The sequence below is a fragment of the Manis javanica genome, chromosome 1 (assembly GCF_040802235.1).
Source record: "Manis javanica isolate MJ-LG chromosome 1, MJ_LKY, whole genome shotgun sequence".
Taxonomy (NCBI): Eukaryota; Metazoa; Chordata; class Mammalia; order Pholidota; family Manidae; genus Manis; species Manis javanica.
The window spans coordinates 223555809-223572012 of NC_133156.1; the positions used below are offsets into that span (position 1 = coordinate 223555809).

Sequence of the window (16204 nt, forward strand, 5' to 3'; positions counted from 1 at the left end):
GGAAAATCGAGCTTCAGGTCTGTGTGTTGAAGGTGATAGCTGGTGTGATTAACCTGGAAGGACCAGGACAGGAAAGACAGGAAGCAGAGAGACAATTTCCAAGGCGCCTGCCAAAATCTGGAGTCTGCACTAGGAGAAAACTAAAGGCGAGGGAAATGGAGGGTGGATACAGAAGGCTTGGTGGAGAACAGAAGCAAGGGCACTTGGGAACAACTGCCCTCCACCTACCCCTCCGCCCGCCCATCACAAATGCCTCAGGGAAGCCTCAGCTTCTCTTCATGCCCAGCCTTGCTCCGCGGTGCGATCGTAAGGCAGCACACACACTCTGGCTTTCATTGTGAAAGCAACACTCACTCGATAGAGAACATTTAGGAAACCCACAGAAAAGGTACATAGAAAACAAAATAAAGCCAAAAAACCCCAGCTACACTGCTCACAAAATGAGTACTCTTAACATTAACGTATATTTTTTCATATATTTTCTCCTTTTTTTTGCTTTTGGTTCTGCTGTATTTTATAGGCATTGTGATTTATTTTTTAACTCACTTGTAAATACTGAGTGCATAGTTATGTATTCTATTTTTCAATTACTTACAGCCTTTTCCACATTACATGAAAAGCATGTCAATACACACCATTTTTACTGACTACATGACATTTCACCAAGTGATAAACACCATACTTGACTGTTCTCCTCTTGTTGGACATTCAAGTTATTCCTCATTTTCATTATTATAAAAAAACACCATAATGAACATTTCCATGTAATGTTAGATTATATTTAAGATTGATTCCTTGGAAAGATGAATAGAATCAAAGGGCATAAGTGTTTTTGAAGCTCTTGACATATTTCAAAATTTCCAAATTTCTAGAAAGGTTCAACCAATTTGCCCGCACTGTAGAAAAAGTATGAAGATGCATTCCATGTTGCCATGTCTGTATGCCATGTTGTCTCATGTTCCATGAATATAAGATTATTGAACATTATCCCATATCTGTAACTAGTTTGTCTCCTCTTCTGTAAGTTGGTTATTTGGGGCCCTTGCCTCAAATCTTTTTTTACTGTCTCAATTTCCCCACTCCATTTACACTATTTGTTATTTGCTACTCATATATGAATTTAAATTCCTTGTCTTATGTTTTAAAAACACTTATTTTGTTGTTTATCTTTTACATTTTGATGGTTTGATTCTGACACCAAAATATCTGAATTTTTAAACAGTTAAATCTATTGCTCAGTCATTTTTCTTTACAATTTCTTTTCTAAACTTACCAAGTCTTTCCCTTTCAGAAGATTGACAAATATTCAGAATATTGATAAATATCACTAAAGTGTATTTTTAATGGACAAATTATCCCTAGCCTAGCCTTCTCACTGGAATGTAGAGGCTCCTCCTCGCTTTTCAAGGCAGGAAGTCAAAGGAGGGAAGACTGGTTTGATGAGAATAGCAGCACATTCTGGACTAGACTGACTTCCCAGGGCCCCAGGCTATGTAGAAGTGCTTCTTGATAGAGACCGAAAGGATGAATGGCTTCTAACAGGGCTGCCAACAGCCCCTTCTTCCCAAATCCTGGCAACAGCACCAATTTCACCCTGCCTTTGGAAGAACACATGGACCCACCCTCAGTCCCAGTCCCCACTTTCTCAGTCTGTTCAATAATCCAGTCAACTGCCATAGTCACACAAGGATGCTATTACTGCCTTAAAAATATAACAGTCCCTGAAAATCTCTCTCACTTTCCCATTATCACTTACCCATATCGATGACGACCTACATCACGGATGAGCCTCTCGGAGAGGTAGGCGCCAATACGATCTAGCTTTTCTGGAGCTGAGAGGGCATAGAAGGTCAGCTTCTCCATGTTGGTTTTCACCAGGCCATCCTGCAAAGGACAGACCTTTCATGAACATAGTGGCTATACCATGGCTGGAAGGGTTCAAGTCTAAAGGTAAATCGTAACACAATTCAATTTAAACAATAATCAGCAAAGTGTCATTATGTATGCTACAGGCAACATGCAGGCTTCAGTGATACACAGATGATTATAGTTCCTGCCCTCCAGGAACTCACAACTAAGTGTGCTAGCTATAAATAAGAATAGTAAGTGAAATAAATGTATATATGTATGTATATATGGGTGCACATATGTACATGTATATATACATATATGTATGGGTGTAGGTATGTGCATGTGTATGAGTGAAGGACAAACTTTCATTGACTCAGAATTAAAATATGCTGGGTGTCCAGCACCCAGTCATGAAGAGGAAGCAGCAGCTCTGCAGCTCTTCGGGGAGTCTCCAAAGGACGCTAGAATGTGTCCCTCCAACTGCCTATCAAGAAGAGGTCACTGATTCCCAGAAAGCAGGTCAAGTCAGGAAATGTCAGATCCTGACATTTCCAAAACCACACAACCCATAACGTAGCCTGGCGGTGAAGTGATGGCTTGGACGCCAAGAGGCCGGGCCTCCCAGGTGTGCACATCCAGACACTGGCAGATACCAGAGGGAGCAGTGGAGAAGACACGGGCTGCTCAGCTAAAGCACAAGAAGGGAAGTGCTTGCACCAGACAGCGGGGAAATAGTGCCATCAAGAGAGTCAGAGCTCTCTCACCCAGAGAGACATGAGTGAGAAAGACATCTCGGTTGGGCAGCAATGGCCAAAAGCATGCCAAAGCAAATTCCAGAGCCTCTGCAGATCTGGCTTCAGAGGGAGCCAACTCTCCTCGGGCTTCAGGCCCCTGACAGCCTCTGCCCGCTGCCTGGGGCCCTGGCCATGGTCTCCTCTTGTCTGAGCAGGTCTGGTGGCAGGGGCCTGGGACCTGCCTTCCCCTTACAGGAGCCCTCAGAGCCCTGGATGGGGTGAGATGGTGAGAAGGGATGCCAGCCGGAGATGTGACCCACCTCAGGATCCTCAGGGAAGATGTTGTCAACAAGCCTTTTGTACCTGGGGCGTAGGGCACCACAGCAACCACACACACCTGCAACAGTAATGAGAAAAACCGTGAACACAGCTCCCAGGTCAGGCAGAGGAGACCTGGGAAGCAGGCCATGGTGCCTTGTATCCCTCCCTTAGAGTGCCAGGGCCTCATCCTTCCCTGGTGTGGGCATCTTCCACTGTCTCCCCACATTCCCAAATGTTGGCCCTTCTCATGCCATGTCTTTTGACTGGGGGGTCAGGCAAGCAGCATACACAGGGGACGCCAGTAGACCAGCACTTGTTCCTGAAGCCAGGCCACAGAGGAGCACCTGAGGGGTGAGACTTTGGAATGGGGGCTCACACTAAAGTCAGGTGCTACCTTCACATATTCCACTGTTGTACACACATGTGCATGTGCACACACACACACACACACACACACACACACTCTGGAACAGGACTATCAAACTGCTTTCTGCAGCCCAAGAATCTCCCCCAGTGTCCTGGAAAGCTGGCTGCAGCTCGAAGGAGCTATCCTCCTGCCCCTCATTTGCTCCCTACTTCTTTTACGCTCTACCCCTCAATCTCTGCCATCCTCTCCCCTGGGGCCATTTCCATTATGGCATGTTACGTGAAACTATGATAAATTAACATTACCATTAATTATTAACATTTGAAAATGCACCGTTAATGCAACCAGACCATACTGTCTGAAGGCTGTAGTGTTTCAGAGTTGGGAAGGGCCTTAGGGGCCAGCCAGGCTGGGGTTCTCAAAGCCAGCCCCCACCAGGAGGTTTCCACCCATCTGTAGCAAAACAAAAACCTAAAACAATGTTGTACATTTTTAGAAAGCTGAATCTATTCCATTTATAAGACTGTCTGATATGACCTCTTCCGTCTTCTGATGTTGTGAAATGATGGTGTTAGGAAATCAATGATAATAAAATAAACCCTGGGAAAATAGAAAGTGGACAATTTTAGGTTCCACCATAAAAAGTTTTCAATTGGTGAAGGAAATCAAAACATCTGGAGGCCATTGCTCTTCAACCTCCCTCCTGATGCAGGGGTCCCTTTGCACACTCAGTGCCCCCCTCGCTGCCTGGCGGGGAAGTGGGCACACGCTCTGGAGGAGGGGATAGGGTAGCAGGGAAGGGCCTGGGAAGGTCTGCCCCACTCCCACCAATAATTGCCCCTTCATTCTGCTAATTAATGCTTAATTCTGCTTGTACAAACTCTACTTGAAATGCAAATGCACCCTGGAAGGTTCAAGCCAGTAGGTCATTCAGAAAAGAATGAATCACTTTGGTGGAATTACTGTAGTCTCACAAAGAGCCTTACAGCAGCAGCAAGAAAAGCGGCTCTCAGGGAGTTTGGATTGAGAGAGGGTGTGGGGCGCACAGCGCCAGGAGGAGAAAGGGGCAGCAATTTAAGCTCTAGGGGTGACTGGGTATGAGGGACTGGGAGGGTCGTTGGGGAAGCCAAGGGGCACCCTGAGGGAGGGCAGGATATCAGACCCTGCCCCACACAGAGCGCTGTGTGTCCCCAGCCTCCCACCAGATCGTGCACGGGGAGGGTGGCGGGACTAGTCCAAGGCTGCAGATGCAGGCCCTCCGGTTCAGGCTCAGGGCTGGCCTGGCATCTCCTCATCTCCCCTCTGCTACAGCCTAGGAGGTGCCAGGGCTCCAGCTGGCTGGCATCCAAGGTTATTTCTTCTGACAGGACAGCTTCTGAGGGTTGTATTCCACGTCTTGGGGCCTCAAAGCCCAGAATTTAAACCTGCCCTCCTTCCCCCTGAGGCCGCTCTGCCCTCCACGGTCAGCACACTTCTTCCCAAGACCCCAGCAAGATGTGTTCCGCGGTCTCTCGCAGCAGCTGCCCCCGTCACTGTCCCCGCACAGGAACACTGGCCTTTGTGTTCTGAGGCAGCGAGGAAGCAGAAACATGCGGAAGTTAGGACGAGCAGACTACAGGGCCAGTCCCTTCCTCAGAGCTTTCTGAGGGGCCTGTGTGCGAGGCCTGCTCGGGACAGAGGCCAAGCCTGTGGTTGTTAGAAACCCAGGCTTGCAAGAAAGCACAGCCCCATTTTCTACCCATTCAGGGGAGCAACCTCTGTGCAGAGGCAGAAGCGGGGTCTTGCCTCTCCCAGGGGGGCTGGGAGCAGCTTCCCAGAGGCAGCAGGCCTGGAATGCCTGGTCTGGGGATGCTGGCTCGGTTTCTCCCCTGCCCGCCTCCTGCGTTCCTGTATTCTGGAAGAGATGCTCCTCAAGTCCCTGGGCCCCTCCCAGGAGTGCCCCACACCCAGCACACTAGGAGCCACGAGGTGGGTCCCCCAGTGGGAACCAGTCACATTTAGGGCCCCAGGGCATTTTCCCACCAGTCGGGCAGAGGTCAGAAGGCCAGAAGAACAGGAGATGGGAGCAGGCACCCCCTCATCAGCAGAGCTGACACTGCTTTTGGGGTGCTTCCTGACTTCTGCCCTGGTGTTTCCTTCCAGTCTGTTCTTTCCTTCCAGTCTCCTCAGACCCTCTGAGGGCAGGCAGAGTGGGCAGCAGTATGGGCTTCCGTGTCAAAGCCCGGCACTGCAGCTTCCTGGATGTGTGACTTCGAGCCAGCAACACCACTCTGTGTGTGTGAGTGTCCTGGGTGGATGGCACAGGGCTGCTGTGAGGCCAAGGCACTTCCAGCAGGGCCCAGCCCGGCAGCCCCCGGTGAAGGTTAGCCGGCAGCGTCCTCCAGCTGCGTTTCCCAGGCCCAGAACTGTGCCGCCATAACTGCGAGCTGGTCAGAGCCAGCTGGCTGAGCTCAGTGGGGCTTTCTGGGCATCTGGAGGCCTGTGAAGGAATGTTCTTTCAGGAGATCAAACCTCACTGGTCTGGGGATCTGAAACGTGCCACTCTCCCAAGGCAGATCTATGCACATGCATGTAACAATAAATTGAGTTATTGAGATTCCATCTCTAGTCACTGCCCAGGCATCTCCCCAAAGCCGGCATCCCCAGACCTGCCTGCCTCGGCACCCACTCCCACACCCCAGTGCAGATGTGACACACCATGAACTCGCAACAGGCCAGAATCAATCACCGCTGAGACAGTAAGAGGGTCACAGGAGGGACTCCCCAGGACTGGTGTTGGAAGGCCACTAGCAGGACAGGTGCAGCAGGGGCAGAGGTGAACCTCACACACTGGCAAGTACCCGGGATAGTAGGGCAGAGGCCCTGGAGAGCAGAGCTGCAGCCCTCAGCTGTGTTCCATGAAACACTAGTTGTGTGACCCAATGAGCATTCCTCAGAGAAAGGGTCTAAGGCCAAATAAATATATGAGACCCTGCAGATCAAATCCCCATATTTCAGATTCACAATGAAAATTAGCATATTAAAGCCTCTGAAGTTATAAGGTAAAGAAATCTATTTAAATTTGTTCAAACCAATATCTCCTTTCTCATTTTTCACTATTACATATATTGATATGATGAACACTCATAATATTCTTTTCCCAAGGCATACTTATTGCCTACCAAAAGGAAAAAAGAAAGGTGTTTAACACCGTAGTGACTCAGAAACAATGCTTATTTTAGAGTTTAAAAATACTGGGTTTAAGTCCTGGTTTTGTTCTTTTGACCATTTAGTTCAAGTTCTGGTTCTGCTAGTTGGTCTTTGAGATTCAGTTTCCTCATCCATACAGTAAGAGGAAAATATTTTCCCTAAGATACAATTCTGTGATTGCAGTCCCAGAATTTGCAAACCATCTAGAAAGGGAGAAGTCACCTTGAGCTCTGATGGTCAGGGGACGGCTTCTCAAAAGTGGAGAGACAAGAAGTGGGGTAGGATTCAGAGAGGTGAAAAAGACAGCAGGTGCTTTATTCCTTACACACCAGGCACAGCGTGCAAAATACTTCACAAGCACCAACTCATTCAACCCTTACAACAACCCCTTGGGGTAGGTACTATTTTTATCCTCATTTTACAGATGTGGAAACTGAGGCAACAAAAGGCAAGTTACCTGCCTAGAGCCACACAGCTGATAAGTGGAAGATGTGGATTTGAACCCATGAAAATTTACCTCCAGAGGCCATGATGTTCTGAATTACTCTACCAGGAAGGGTGGGCCATGGAACTAAGAAAGCCAGAGGCTCATACAGAAAGAGAAGGACTCCTGGCAGTGCATCCTCAAGGAACCAGGATATGTCACCCTCAAAATATACCCCTTTGAAGTAAAAATTACTTTGAGCTCAAGGCAATTAAGAAGAAGCAAATACAGAGAAAGCTCCCCCCCCAACTTTTTCTGCCTAAACGCAGGAAATAAATTCGCCTTTTACTGGAGGCAGACTCTTACAGCCCAGAGAAGACTCCAGAAGAATCTGCAAACAAACCTTGTTGACCTAACCCTTATCTTCCCACTTAACTTCTTCACCATTCACCACCCACCCCCAAACCGGCCCAAACTCCTTTGTCTTGTCAATTCTTCACAAATTCATTTCTTCATCTAAAAGATATAAAAGCTTCCTGCTCTGGTCAAGTCTCCAGGCTTGTTTCTCTTGTAAAGGCTCCCATGCTCATGTAAAACTTCAGTAAAATCTGTAAGCTTTTCTCCTGTTTGTCAGTTTAATTTTCAGACCGGCCAGCGACCCTCAGTGGGTGGAGGAAAACTTTTTCCTCCCCTATAATCTCGACTTGTAAAGTGCACACAAGTCATCCAGGGAACTTATTAAAATGCAGATTCTGGTTCTGCAGGTGAGGGGCGGAGCCTGCGGCTCTGCCTGCCCACCAGACTCCCAGGTAATGCTGGTGCCCTGGTCCAGGGACCACACTTTGAGTTTGCAAGGCACCAGGACACAGTGGCTAAGAACTTGGGCTCTGGGGTCAGATAGGCTTTAGACTGAAATGCCAGCTCTTCCCATTTCTTTCTGTTTGACCTAGAGTAAGTAATCCAAGTTTCCTCACATGAAAAATGAAGATGACATGGTTCTTTCCAGGAGGCTGTGGCGAGGATTAAATGATAACGCATCCCACTGCCTCCTCTTTTCTTTCCCAACCCCTTAAAGGAAAGACAAGGAAGATCAGGCTGGGGCCAGCTTTGAACAACAGGCTGAGGAATTTAGGTTTTGCCTAAATTAATAGGGACCACAGGGAACTTCATGAGCAGTGGTGACAGTCAATCAATCCAGAGGTGGCATGCAAGGTGAGGCGGGATACAGAGGTTTAAGGCAGAGATGTGTGAGCAGTCAACCGTCCCCAGTCGGGAACAAATGCCTGATCTCAGTGGTTATCTGGATGGGAGAGGAAGGAGAGGATTCAGTGGGGAGGAAGAGAAGGAAGGTACCAAATATGACTGCAAGTCACTCTTGACTGAACTGGAGAAGACAGAGGTGGCTGGGACCAAGGGACATCTAGGTGGCATCGTCCAGCAGGTCATCAGGGAGGAGTATGAGGGCTTGCAAGAGTGACCACCGAGGCTCTGAGAGAGGATGTGATCACTCAGGGCTAACAGGGCAGGTGGAGCAAAAGGCAGAACTCACAGAGGTTGGCTGCCTCGTCCTTTCCCTCTCACACTTTCTGTTTTCCCCTCCTGCTACTTCTCTGTAAAGCATTTCACTTTTCTTTTTCTCATTTCTCTGCCCTTTCCCTAAGGCCCCCCAAGCTAAGGCATTTGGGGCCTTTAGGCTGCTCACCTTGGTCCTGGAAATATGCCAATTACCCTCCTAAAAATGACGATCCCCTGTCTGAGTGATCTGGTTATCTAATTCATAAGAATCAGCTAGTAGCTGATAAACGGTCTTCCAGAGGATATATGCATTTTTTAAAAAGCACTAAAGCCAAATAAAATAATCTGTAACACTAGAATCTTGGCAACATGGGGGCAGGTTTATAAGAGGAAGCCAGTTTTCAAACAAGTGTTGGCAAATTGTTCTGCTATGTTGGGCTCTGGAGATTTGTTTGCTTTTTAAAATTTTTACATACCCAATTTTAAGGAAAATAAGGTAGAGAGGCAAAATTAATAGAATTATTTGGGATGGTGGTGGGGAGAGTACAGAAAAAGTTAATAGTTCTCTGTTTTTAAGTAACAGGTGACTTTTCAAAAGGATAGGGTGGACAACGATGATGCCATATAGTCGACCATATTCTGACTGGAGGAAGAAACACCTGAATGGATTGCTGGGAAAAATAAACCTAAAGCTATTACTTTACCACCTTATCTGCTCCACTGTAGAATGGGACTATGGTATAAGTAAAGCGATATTTTAGAATTTCAGCCAGAGAGCAGAAAGCCCTGAGCTGCCTTCCACACTTCCTGAGTAGGTAATTAGAGCAGAAAGTGGGAGATAAATTTCTCCTCTCTGATAAGCGGAAGGGCTGGCAGGGCCTGGCAGGAGCCCCTGACCTCCAGGCGCCACAGCAGCTCAGGGGGTGACAGGAACCCACAGGCACCCCAGAAAGCTTCCAACCACAAGCAGGTGACTTCAAAGTAGCCACAACCAGGCCAGGGGAAAAAAAGAGAATAGAAGACATTAAAAAGACACTGAAAATAGTTCATTGTGAGAGATGCAGTGGTACATTTTCATATATTTGTTTCAGCTTGCTTCTGATGGTATTTATTCTTAATGTAAGTACCTAGAAGCAGGTGGAGTTTAACTCACAGCCATGTGCTATAAGAGCCTTTTTAATTCAGAGCCATATTATTTCTGAGAAACAGACTCTCTACCAGGGCCTTCTCAGCCTCTCTGGGGACCACATCTGGCAGGCCCAACCACGGGATGCTGAAAGTAAATTTATTACGGATCCTCTTCTGTCACTAGGACCTCTTACATTCATGTTGAGGGAGAGGAAAAAGTGATATGGTCAACTTCGCTATTACGTAGCTGCTCTGGTTACTCAAAAAACACATCACTGGGATTAACAGAGAGGCTTCCTCCAACCATAAGACTCTGAGAATAGTTCACCTGTCCCAGCGGCCCTGCGCCTCCTGCCATCCTGCTCCGGCCCATGCTGCCCCAACTGCAGGGTCCTCCTCACGTGATCCTGCCTTGGAATACTGCACTCAAATCCCCACCTGGGACATTCGTCCAGGTAACCTGTGGGCTCCCGCAGTCATTTCCCAAAGCGTCTGGCCAAATGCCACCTAACTAGGAAGAACTTCACTGACCACCATTCCCCTTTAAACTCCTATGCTGGATTTATTCTTCACAACCTGTTTCACCAGCTCACACACTCTGTGTGTCCACATTTGGTGTCCCTCACCGGCCTAAGTTCCTCAAGAGGAGGTCCCTTGCTGTGTGTCCCTGCTGTATCCCCGAGCCTGGACGGGATCTAACCTTTGGTGGGCTGGGCGATGATGCTCATACATATTTGTTGAATGAAGAATGAGCATCTGATTGAGCAGAAAAGGAATCATGAATTTCATAGTCAGTGAGAGGAAGATAAGGCAGTTAGCAAAAGGCCTCTGGGTGCTTGTCAGACAGTCTTCCTAGGAAGACTCCAGGGAAATGTATCTTTGGGGGCCCACTGGCTCCTGTTCCTCAGTGCTGCCCAGCCTGGCATCTGGGGTTGCCACGACCCACGGCTCTCTTGAGGCCACGCTGGAAGGAGCCAGGCTCCCGCCAGGCTGGAGTGTGCAGGGGCTCTGGGTGGCAAGTGGCCTGGGCTCAGGGTCCCTTCTGCCCTGCCCCTCCCACCCATTGGCCCCCCTGCCTGCTTGCCCAAAGGCCCCAATTCCTGCTTGCAGGCCCCTGGCTTGGCTGTGACTCAGTCCTGTCTGCTCATCAGAATCACCCCTGGGCCTCTGAGGAGGGGTCAGAGGTGTCCCTCTGTGATTCTGGTGCGCAGCCAGCGTGAGAAGCATGTCCCTCAGCTGCTGGCAGCTTCTATCGAGTCTGACCCTTTGCCTGGTCTGCCAGCACCATCTGTGTCTCCATGACTCCTGTGCCCTTCAGCCCGGTTTCTCCTTTGCTCTGGTTGCCTGATCCTGTTCCCTATGCATCTGTCCCTGTGATAGGAACGACCCACTATCCAGGGCAGTTGGTGCTCTGAAACAAACAAAACCCACAAACACTAAAAACATCATTCTTTCCAACATCTAGGCCCCTTCCCCCAAATTCCCCATTATTAACATGGCATCATCTGCTAAGCCCCCTGGGAAACAATATTTGTTCTCTTGGAGTTCTTCCTCTCCTTCATCACTGCCCCAGCTTCTCATGTGCTGATCTTCAATATCTAAAACAAATACCAGGGTTTCCCATCTTCTCTGTGCTAAGTACTAGGCCAGGCACATTACAAATATTTCATATATAGTACTCATAACAACCCATTAAGGTATGTACTATTACTCTCATTTTACAGATAATAAGCAAGATCAGAGAGGTTGAGTGCCCTGCCTAAGGTCACACAGCATCTTCCATGAGGCTCCCCTAATTACCCTATCCCTTCCCCCAAAGCATATCCTCAGCACTTTCCCAGGTTTATCCCACTCTCTCCTTTGCTACAGCCACCATGCTAGGATGCCTCCTTGACATGTGATACCCAGTCCTTGTAAACGCCCCTTTGGCCAAACTCTTTGCTTCAGTTCCTTCTGTATATAGTTTTGAGGCAAATCTTTGCATGATTTAGTTGGCTTCACAGTCAGGCAGTATGCTTGCTACTATATTAAGTGTCAGCCCTTCAACTTAGTATGAGATTCAACATGGAATGGTCTGTCAGTGTGGAGGGTCTCTGTCTTCATGTCTTTTTTCTGCTGTAGGTGGGCCCATGCTGTGCCTCCTGGAACAGCTCTTGTCCAGCAGCCAGAGGCCATAGCAGGTGTGAGAAGGGCTTGGCAGGTCTGAGGAGGAGCAGACTGGGGGAGTCATCCAACTACGGAGAGCCCCACAGCAGAGGATAAGAGGATGTTTGGGTGACAGGGACCAGGCAGAAGCTGGAGATAGAGAAGGCTCAGGAAAGTCAGAACAGGCTGGGGGCCTCACACCATCTCACTGTGAGGCCCGGCAATCCTAAGGCCTGCATGCATGGCCTCCTTGGAAGCCCTATGGTAATGGCACCCCCAACTCTAGGCCTTACCTTCCCCTCTGCCAGCTCAATGTCTGTATACCTTAGCACCATGTTACCTTCTATATTTTTCTGCCACTGTTTGCTCCAGCTGTTACTTCAGTGACTCCTGTACACCTCCACTGCCCACCCCTGGGTAGACTGTAAATTCCTCAGGTCTCTTTCTTTTGACCTGGGTACAGTGTCCAAGCCCAGCAGGACAGGCGGAAAGCTTGTGTGATGCGTGATGCCTTTGATCAGCCTGAGACCCAGGGAGGTCACCTCCTCTCCTAGCACATGGTTTCCTCCTTATAAATATCAATGTCATTATCCCCATTCAGCAAGAAAAATGCCTTTTTGCTCAAAATAGTTCATATTTATTTTCTTAGCTTTATAATCCCCTTGTAAAGGCAAGGGCTAGACTGGATTATTCCTACCAAAGCAAACTAATTCTTTTTAAACAATTTACAATAAAATATAACCCAGGGCGAATGGCACAGACACCTCTTCCAAATGAATTGGAGGAAACAGAACAAAGTTCAGGGAGAAAGAGGCAGGAGATTCAAGCACCAAACCTGAAGGTCAGGCCTCATGTCCAGCTGAGGTTAACAGAACCCTAGTGCCTTGCACCATACTTGCTGGGTGGAGTGGGGAAGAGGAATAAGTTTAAAACACATAGGTTCTGCCATCAAGGAACTTACTCTCTAGCTGGGACCTGAGACCCACACACATTTAAAGTTGATGATGTGTCGCAATGAGGTGAGGGAGTCCATAAAACAGAAGAAATTTCTGAGAGTTTGCTGAGTCCAGGAAGGCTTCCTGGAAGAGGCAAGACCTGAGCTGGATCTCTAGGGATGGAGAAAACTGGTAAGTACTGGTGAATTCATGATAGGAAAGATCAACAGCCCTTCAAAGGGGAAAAATTTTAAGAAAATTGAAGAGGTTTCCTCTTTCATTTCTCCCTTTTTCCTTGTTTCTGATTGTAAAAGAAACACATGCTTGTATAAGCTTATAAAATAGGAAAAAATTAAAATGAATGTAAACATTACTTATACTTATAATCATACTATTCATGCTTAGCTATTAAAATTTTAGTGTATTTGTTCTAGTTCTTCTTTCTGTGTTTATGCATATTTTCAAAATGTGCATAAAATTGGGATCATACAATACAGTTTTAAAATCTATTTTCTTCTTCTTATATTATGATTATCTATGTTCTCATTAAATATTTTTCAGAACATCATTTTAATGGCCCCTTGCTATTCCATCTTTTGGCCAGACTCTGATTTATTTAATTATTCCCCTTGTTGTTTCCCATTTTTCATTATTCTGAATTTCAAATTTGATGCAGCCATTTGCTGTTGGTGATTAAAGCCAGGAATGGTAGAGAGCGAGCCTAGTTTGGTTTTCTTGGTGATAAGGAAATCAAATGGCACCAGGTGAGAGTGATGCAATGGAGGGGGTGTCTGCAGGGGCCAGGACCTGTCTGTCATGGCTCAGGGAAGATTCTGGATTAAAGAGACCAAGAGGAGGTACTGACGCAAATGAGTTTGAGAAAGGAGGCAGAGTCCAAGTTTCCAGACAGATTTTATCAGAGGTAGAATTAAACAGCAGCTGAATTCTCCCTGGGGAGACAGTTTGGGTCAGACCATGTCTGAATGCATGGACAAAAGAGTAGATGTCGGCAGCCTGACCCTTGGGAGCTCCCAGCATTTCCAATACGCTTACCGCGTTCCAGCTAATTGGGTAATCTGATTGCCACCTTACCTGAGGATGGGGATTGACAAACAGAGAAATGTGTCCAGTTGATTTAATGTCAGGGCTTCAATTCTTCACTAATTGAAAGCTCCCCTGAGCTACTGGTATCATTCTTCAAGTGAGTGACAGATAAGAATAAGCAGAATGTTTCCTACTTCTTGTCTCTTAGAACCACTAACAGCAGAAAAAATTTGCCTCAACTATATTTAGGAGCCAGACTCATTTCCAACTCCAATTCCAGCTTTCTCAAGCTGCACAAATTTAGGCAAGATATGCAAGCTCTGTGTGCCTCGGGCTACACATCAGCAAAATGGGAACAACAGAACCCACTTCATAGGGTCTTGGTGAAAGTCAGGTACGTTAACACAAGGGAAGTTCTTAGAACTGTTCCTGGAATAGAATAGGCACTCAAAGGCTATGCGCTATTTTCATCATCAATATTACCCTAATGATGCTTACTAAAGTCTCTTTCCCAACTTGGGAGAGGGAAGGCAGAATAGAATAAAATGGCATTGCAGAGCAAGAATGGCCCTTAATGTCTTTTGGTTTAATTTTATACTTAGAGTGTGAGCACAAACAACTGTTACAAATCTAAATCCAAATCCAGGTAGGCACATATCAGATCCCCAAGGACAAAGCTCAGAGGAGAAATACAACTAAGAGGCTGTCACTGTGGCCCACAGCAGCAGAGACCAGGTTTCAAGCTTGTGCCAGGCACTATGCTAAGTGTTTCACCTGCATTTTTCATTTAATCTTGACAAAAAGTCTCTGAGGTTGACACAGTTATCCTTATTTTAGAGATGGCACCAAACCTAGGATGTTAGCAAATATATTGACTTGTAGAAATTAAAGCACTGAATTCTCTGCCCCCACATACCTTCTGTTGTTGATACGTAAAAACAGAAATGAGAATAGTTAACAACATGGGTTTGAATTGTGCAGGTCCACTTACATGTGGATTTTTTTCAATAAATACAGTACTGCACTGTAAATGTATTTTCTCTTCCTTATGACTTCCTTAATAATATTTTCTTTTCTCTAGCTTTATTATGAGAACACAGTATATAATACATATAACATACAAAATATGTGTTAATCAACTGTTTATGTTATTGGTAAGGCTTTCAGTCCAGTGGGTTATTAGTAGTTCAGTTTTGGGGGAATCAAAAGTAATATGCAGACTTTCTAATGTGTAGGGGGTCAGCGCCCCTAGCTCCTGTGTTGTTCAAAGGTCAACTGTATATTTGACAGGAACATGGAGTCTAATCAGAATCATACTAATTAAATATTACATATACACAGAGCAAGAATGCTGAGGTAACTGAGATGGGATGGAAAGTGTCTAAGGAGGCCAATTTAAATTATTTAAAAGAGAAGGATTCCATTGAATTGTGAGAAAAGTGTGCTGTCCATGTAGTGAAAGGGTGGAAAGAAAACACTGACATTTCCTGAGTACCTATCATATTATATGCCTACCTTAAGCACTTTACACTAAAAAAAAAAAAAAATCCCACGAAGTTAGTTTTGTCACTTTTCAGATGAGAAAACCAAAGCTCAGAGTGATTAGTTAATTTGCCCAAGATCACACAGGGAGCAAGGAAAAGAGACAGGAACAGAGTAAGGGAGGCTTTCTGACTTCAGAGCAATGGTATGCATACAGATTTGAAGTGAGAGTAAATACATCAGGCAGGGGTATGAGGAAAATGTGCCCAAGTAGATAAGGATAATTTCTAAGATGGGTTATTTTTTAAAAAGATATGAATAATCGATGATGAGATCTGAACCACCTCTGTGGATTATGCCAATGTTAGTTTCCTGGTACTGATACTGAACTACAGTTATGCAAGATATTAAATTGGGGGAGGCTGGGTGAGGGGTATATAGGCCCTCCTTGAACATTTCTTTGCAACTACCCATAAATCTATCCCCCAAATAAGAATTTTTTTGAAAGTTGGCATAAAACTAAGGCAAAAACACTTCCTTTGAGTGGCAGTGGTAACTGGCAGGGGCCCTAGACATAGGACTCTGACCTCCCCACAGGGACATAAGAGCCAGCATCAGACAGAGGCTCTCCACCACCCCTTTGAGCAACCAGTCAGCTCAGCACTAGGTTGACTACAACTGGAGGGAGAAATAAAGTTGCCAACCCCAATATGGAGCATCTATTCTGGGATCCCCCTAGGCCAAGCGCTCCCTAGGGATATGAAGTGTTATTAAGACACAGGTCTGGCTTTGGGGGCTCCTACAGTCTAGCTGGAGAGAAAAGTCCCCACAAATAAATACAATATAAGCTGGTTAGCATATACTGATGTTTCTTAAGGAAAGCTTCATGTATTACAGTGCTCAAGGAGAGTACATGCTCTTAGGCTGGGTTAGTTAAGGAAGACTTCTTGGGGGAGGTAGAACTCAGGCAGAGAGAGCCTTGAAGGATGTGGGCCTTGCAAGTTAGGGGAGGGGGGAGGCAGTTCAGGCAAAAGAAACTGTTAAGAAAAAGAGATACATGTAGAAGTGG

General features: G+C 46.4%; 1 protein-coding gene across 3 annotated transcripts in view; it reads right to left on the reverse strand.

Moving 5' to 3' along the window:
* The window catches only part of EFR3B (EFR3 homolog B), an 88042-nt gene that overhangs the window by 47151 nt on the left and 24687 nt on the right, over positions 1-16204 (reverse strand). For all 3 annotated transcript variants that reach the window (XM_017651236.3, XM_017651238.3, XM_017651237.3), the window contains exons 2-3: positions 2906-2982; positions 1757-1884 (exon numbers count right to left, since the gene is read on the reverse strand). In XM_017651236.3, coding sequence (XP_017506725.1) covers positions 1757-1884; positions 2906-2982 — 205 coding nt within the window. The remainder of the gene's footprint in view (positions 1-1756; positions 1885-2905; positions 2983-16204) is intronic.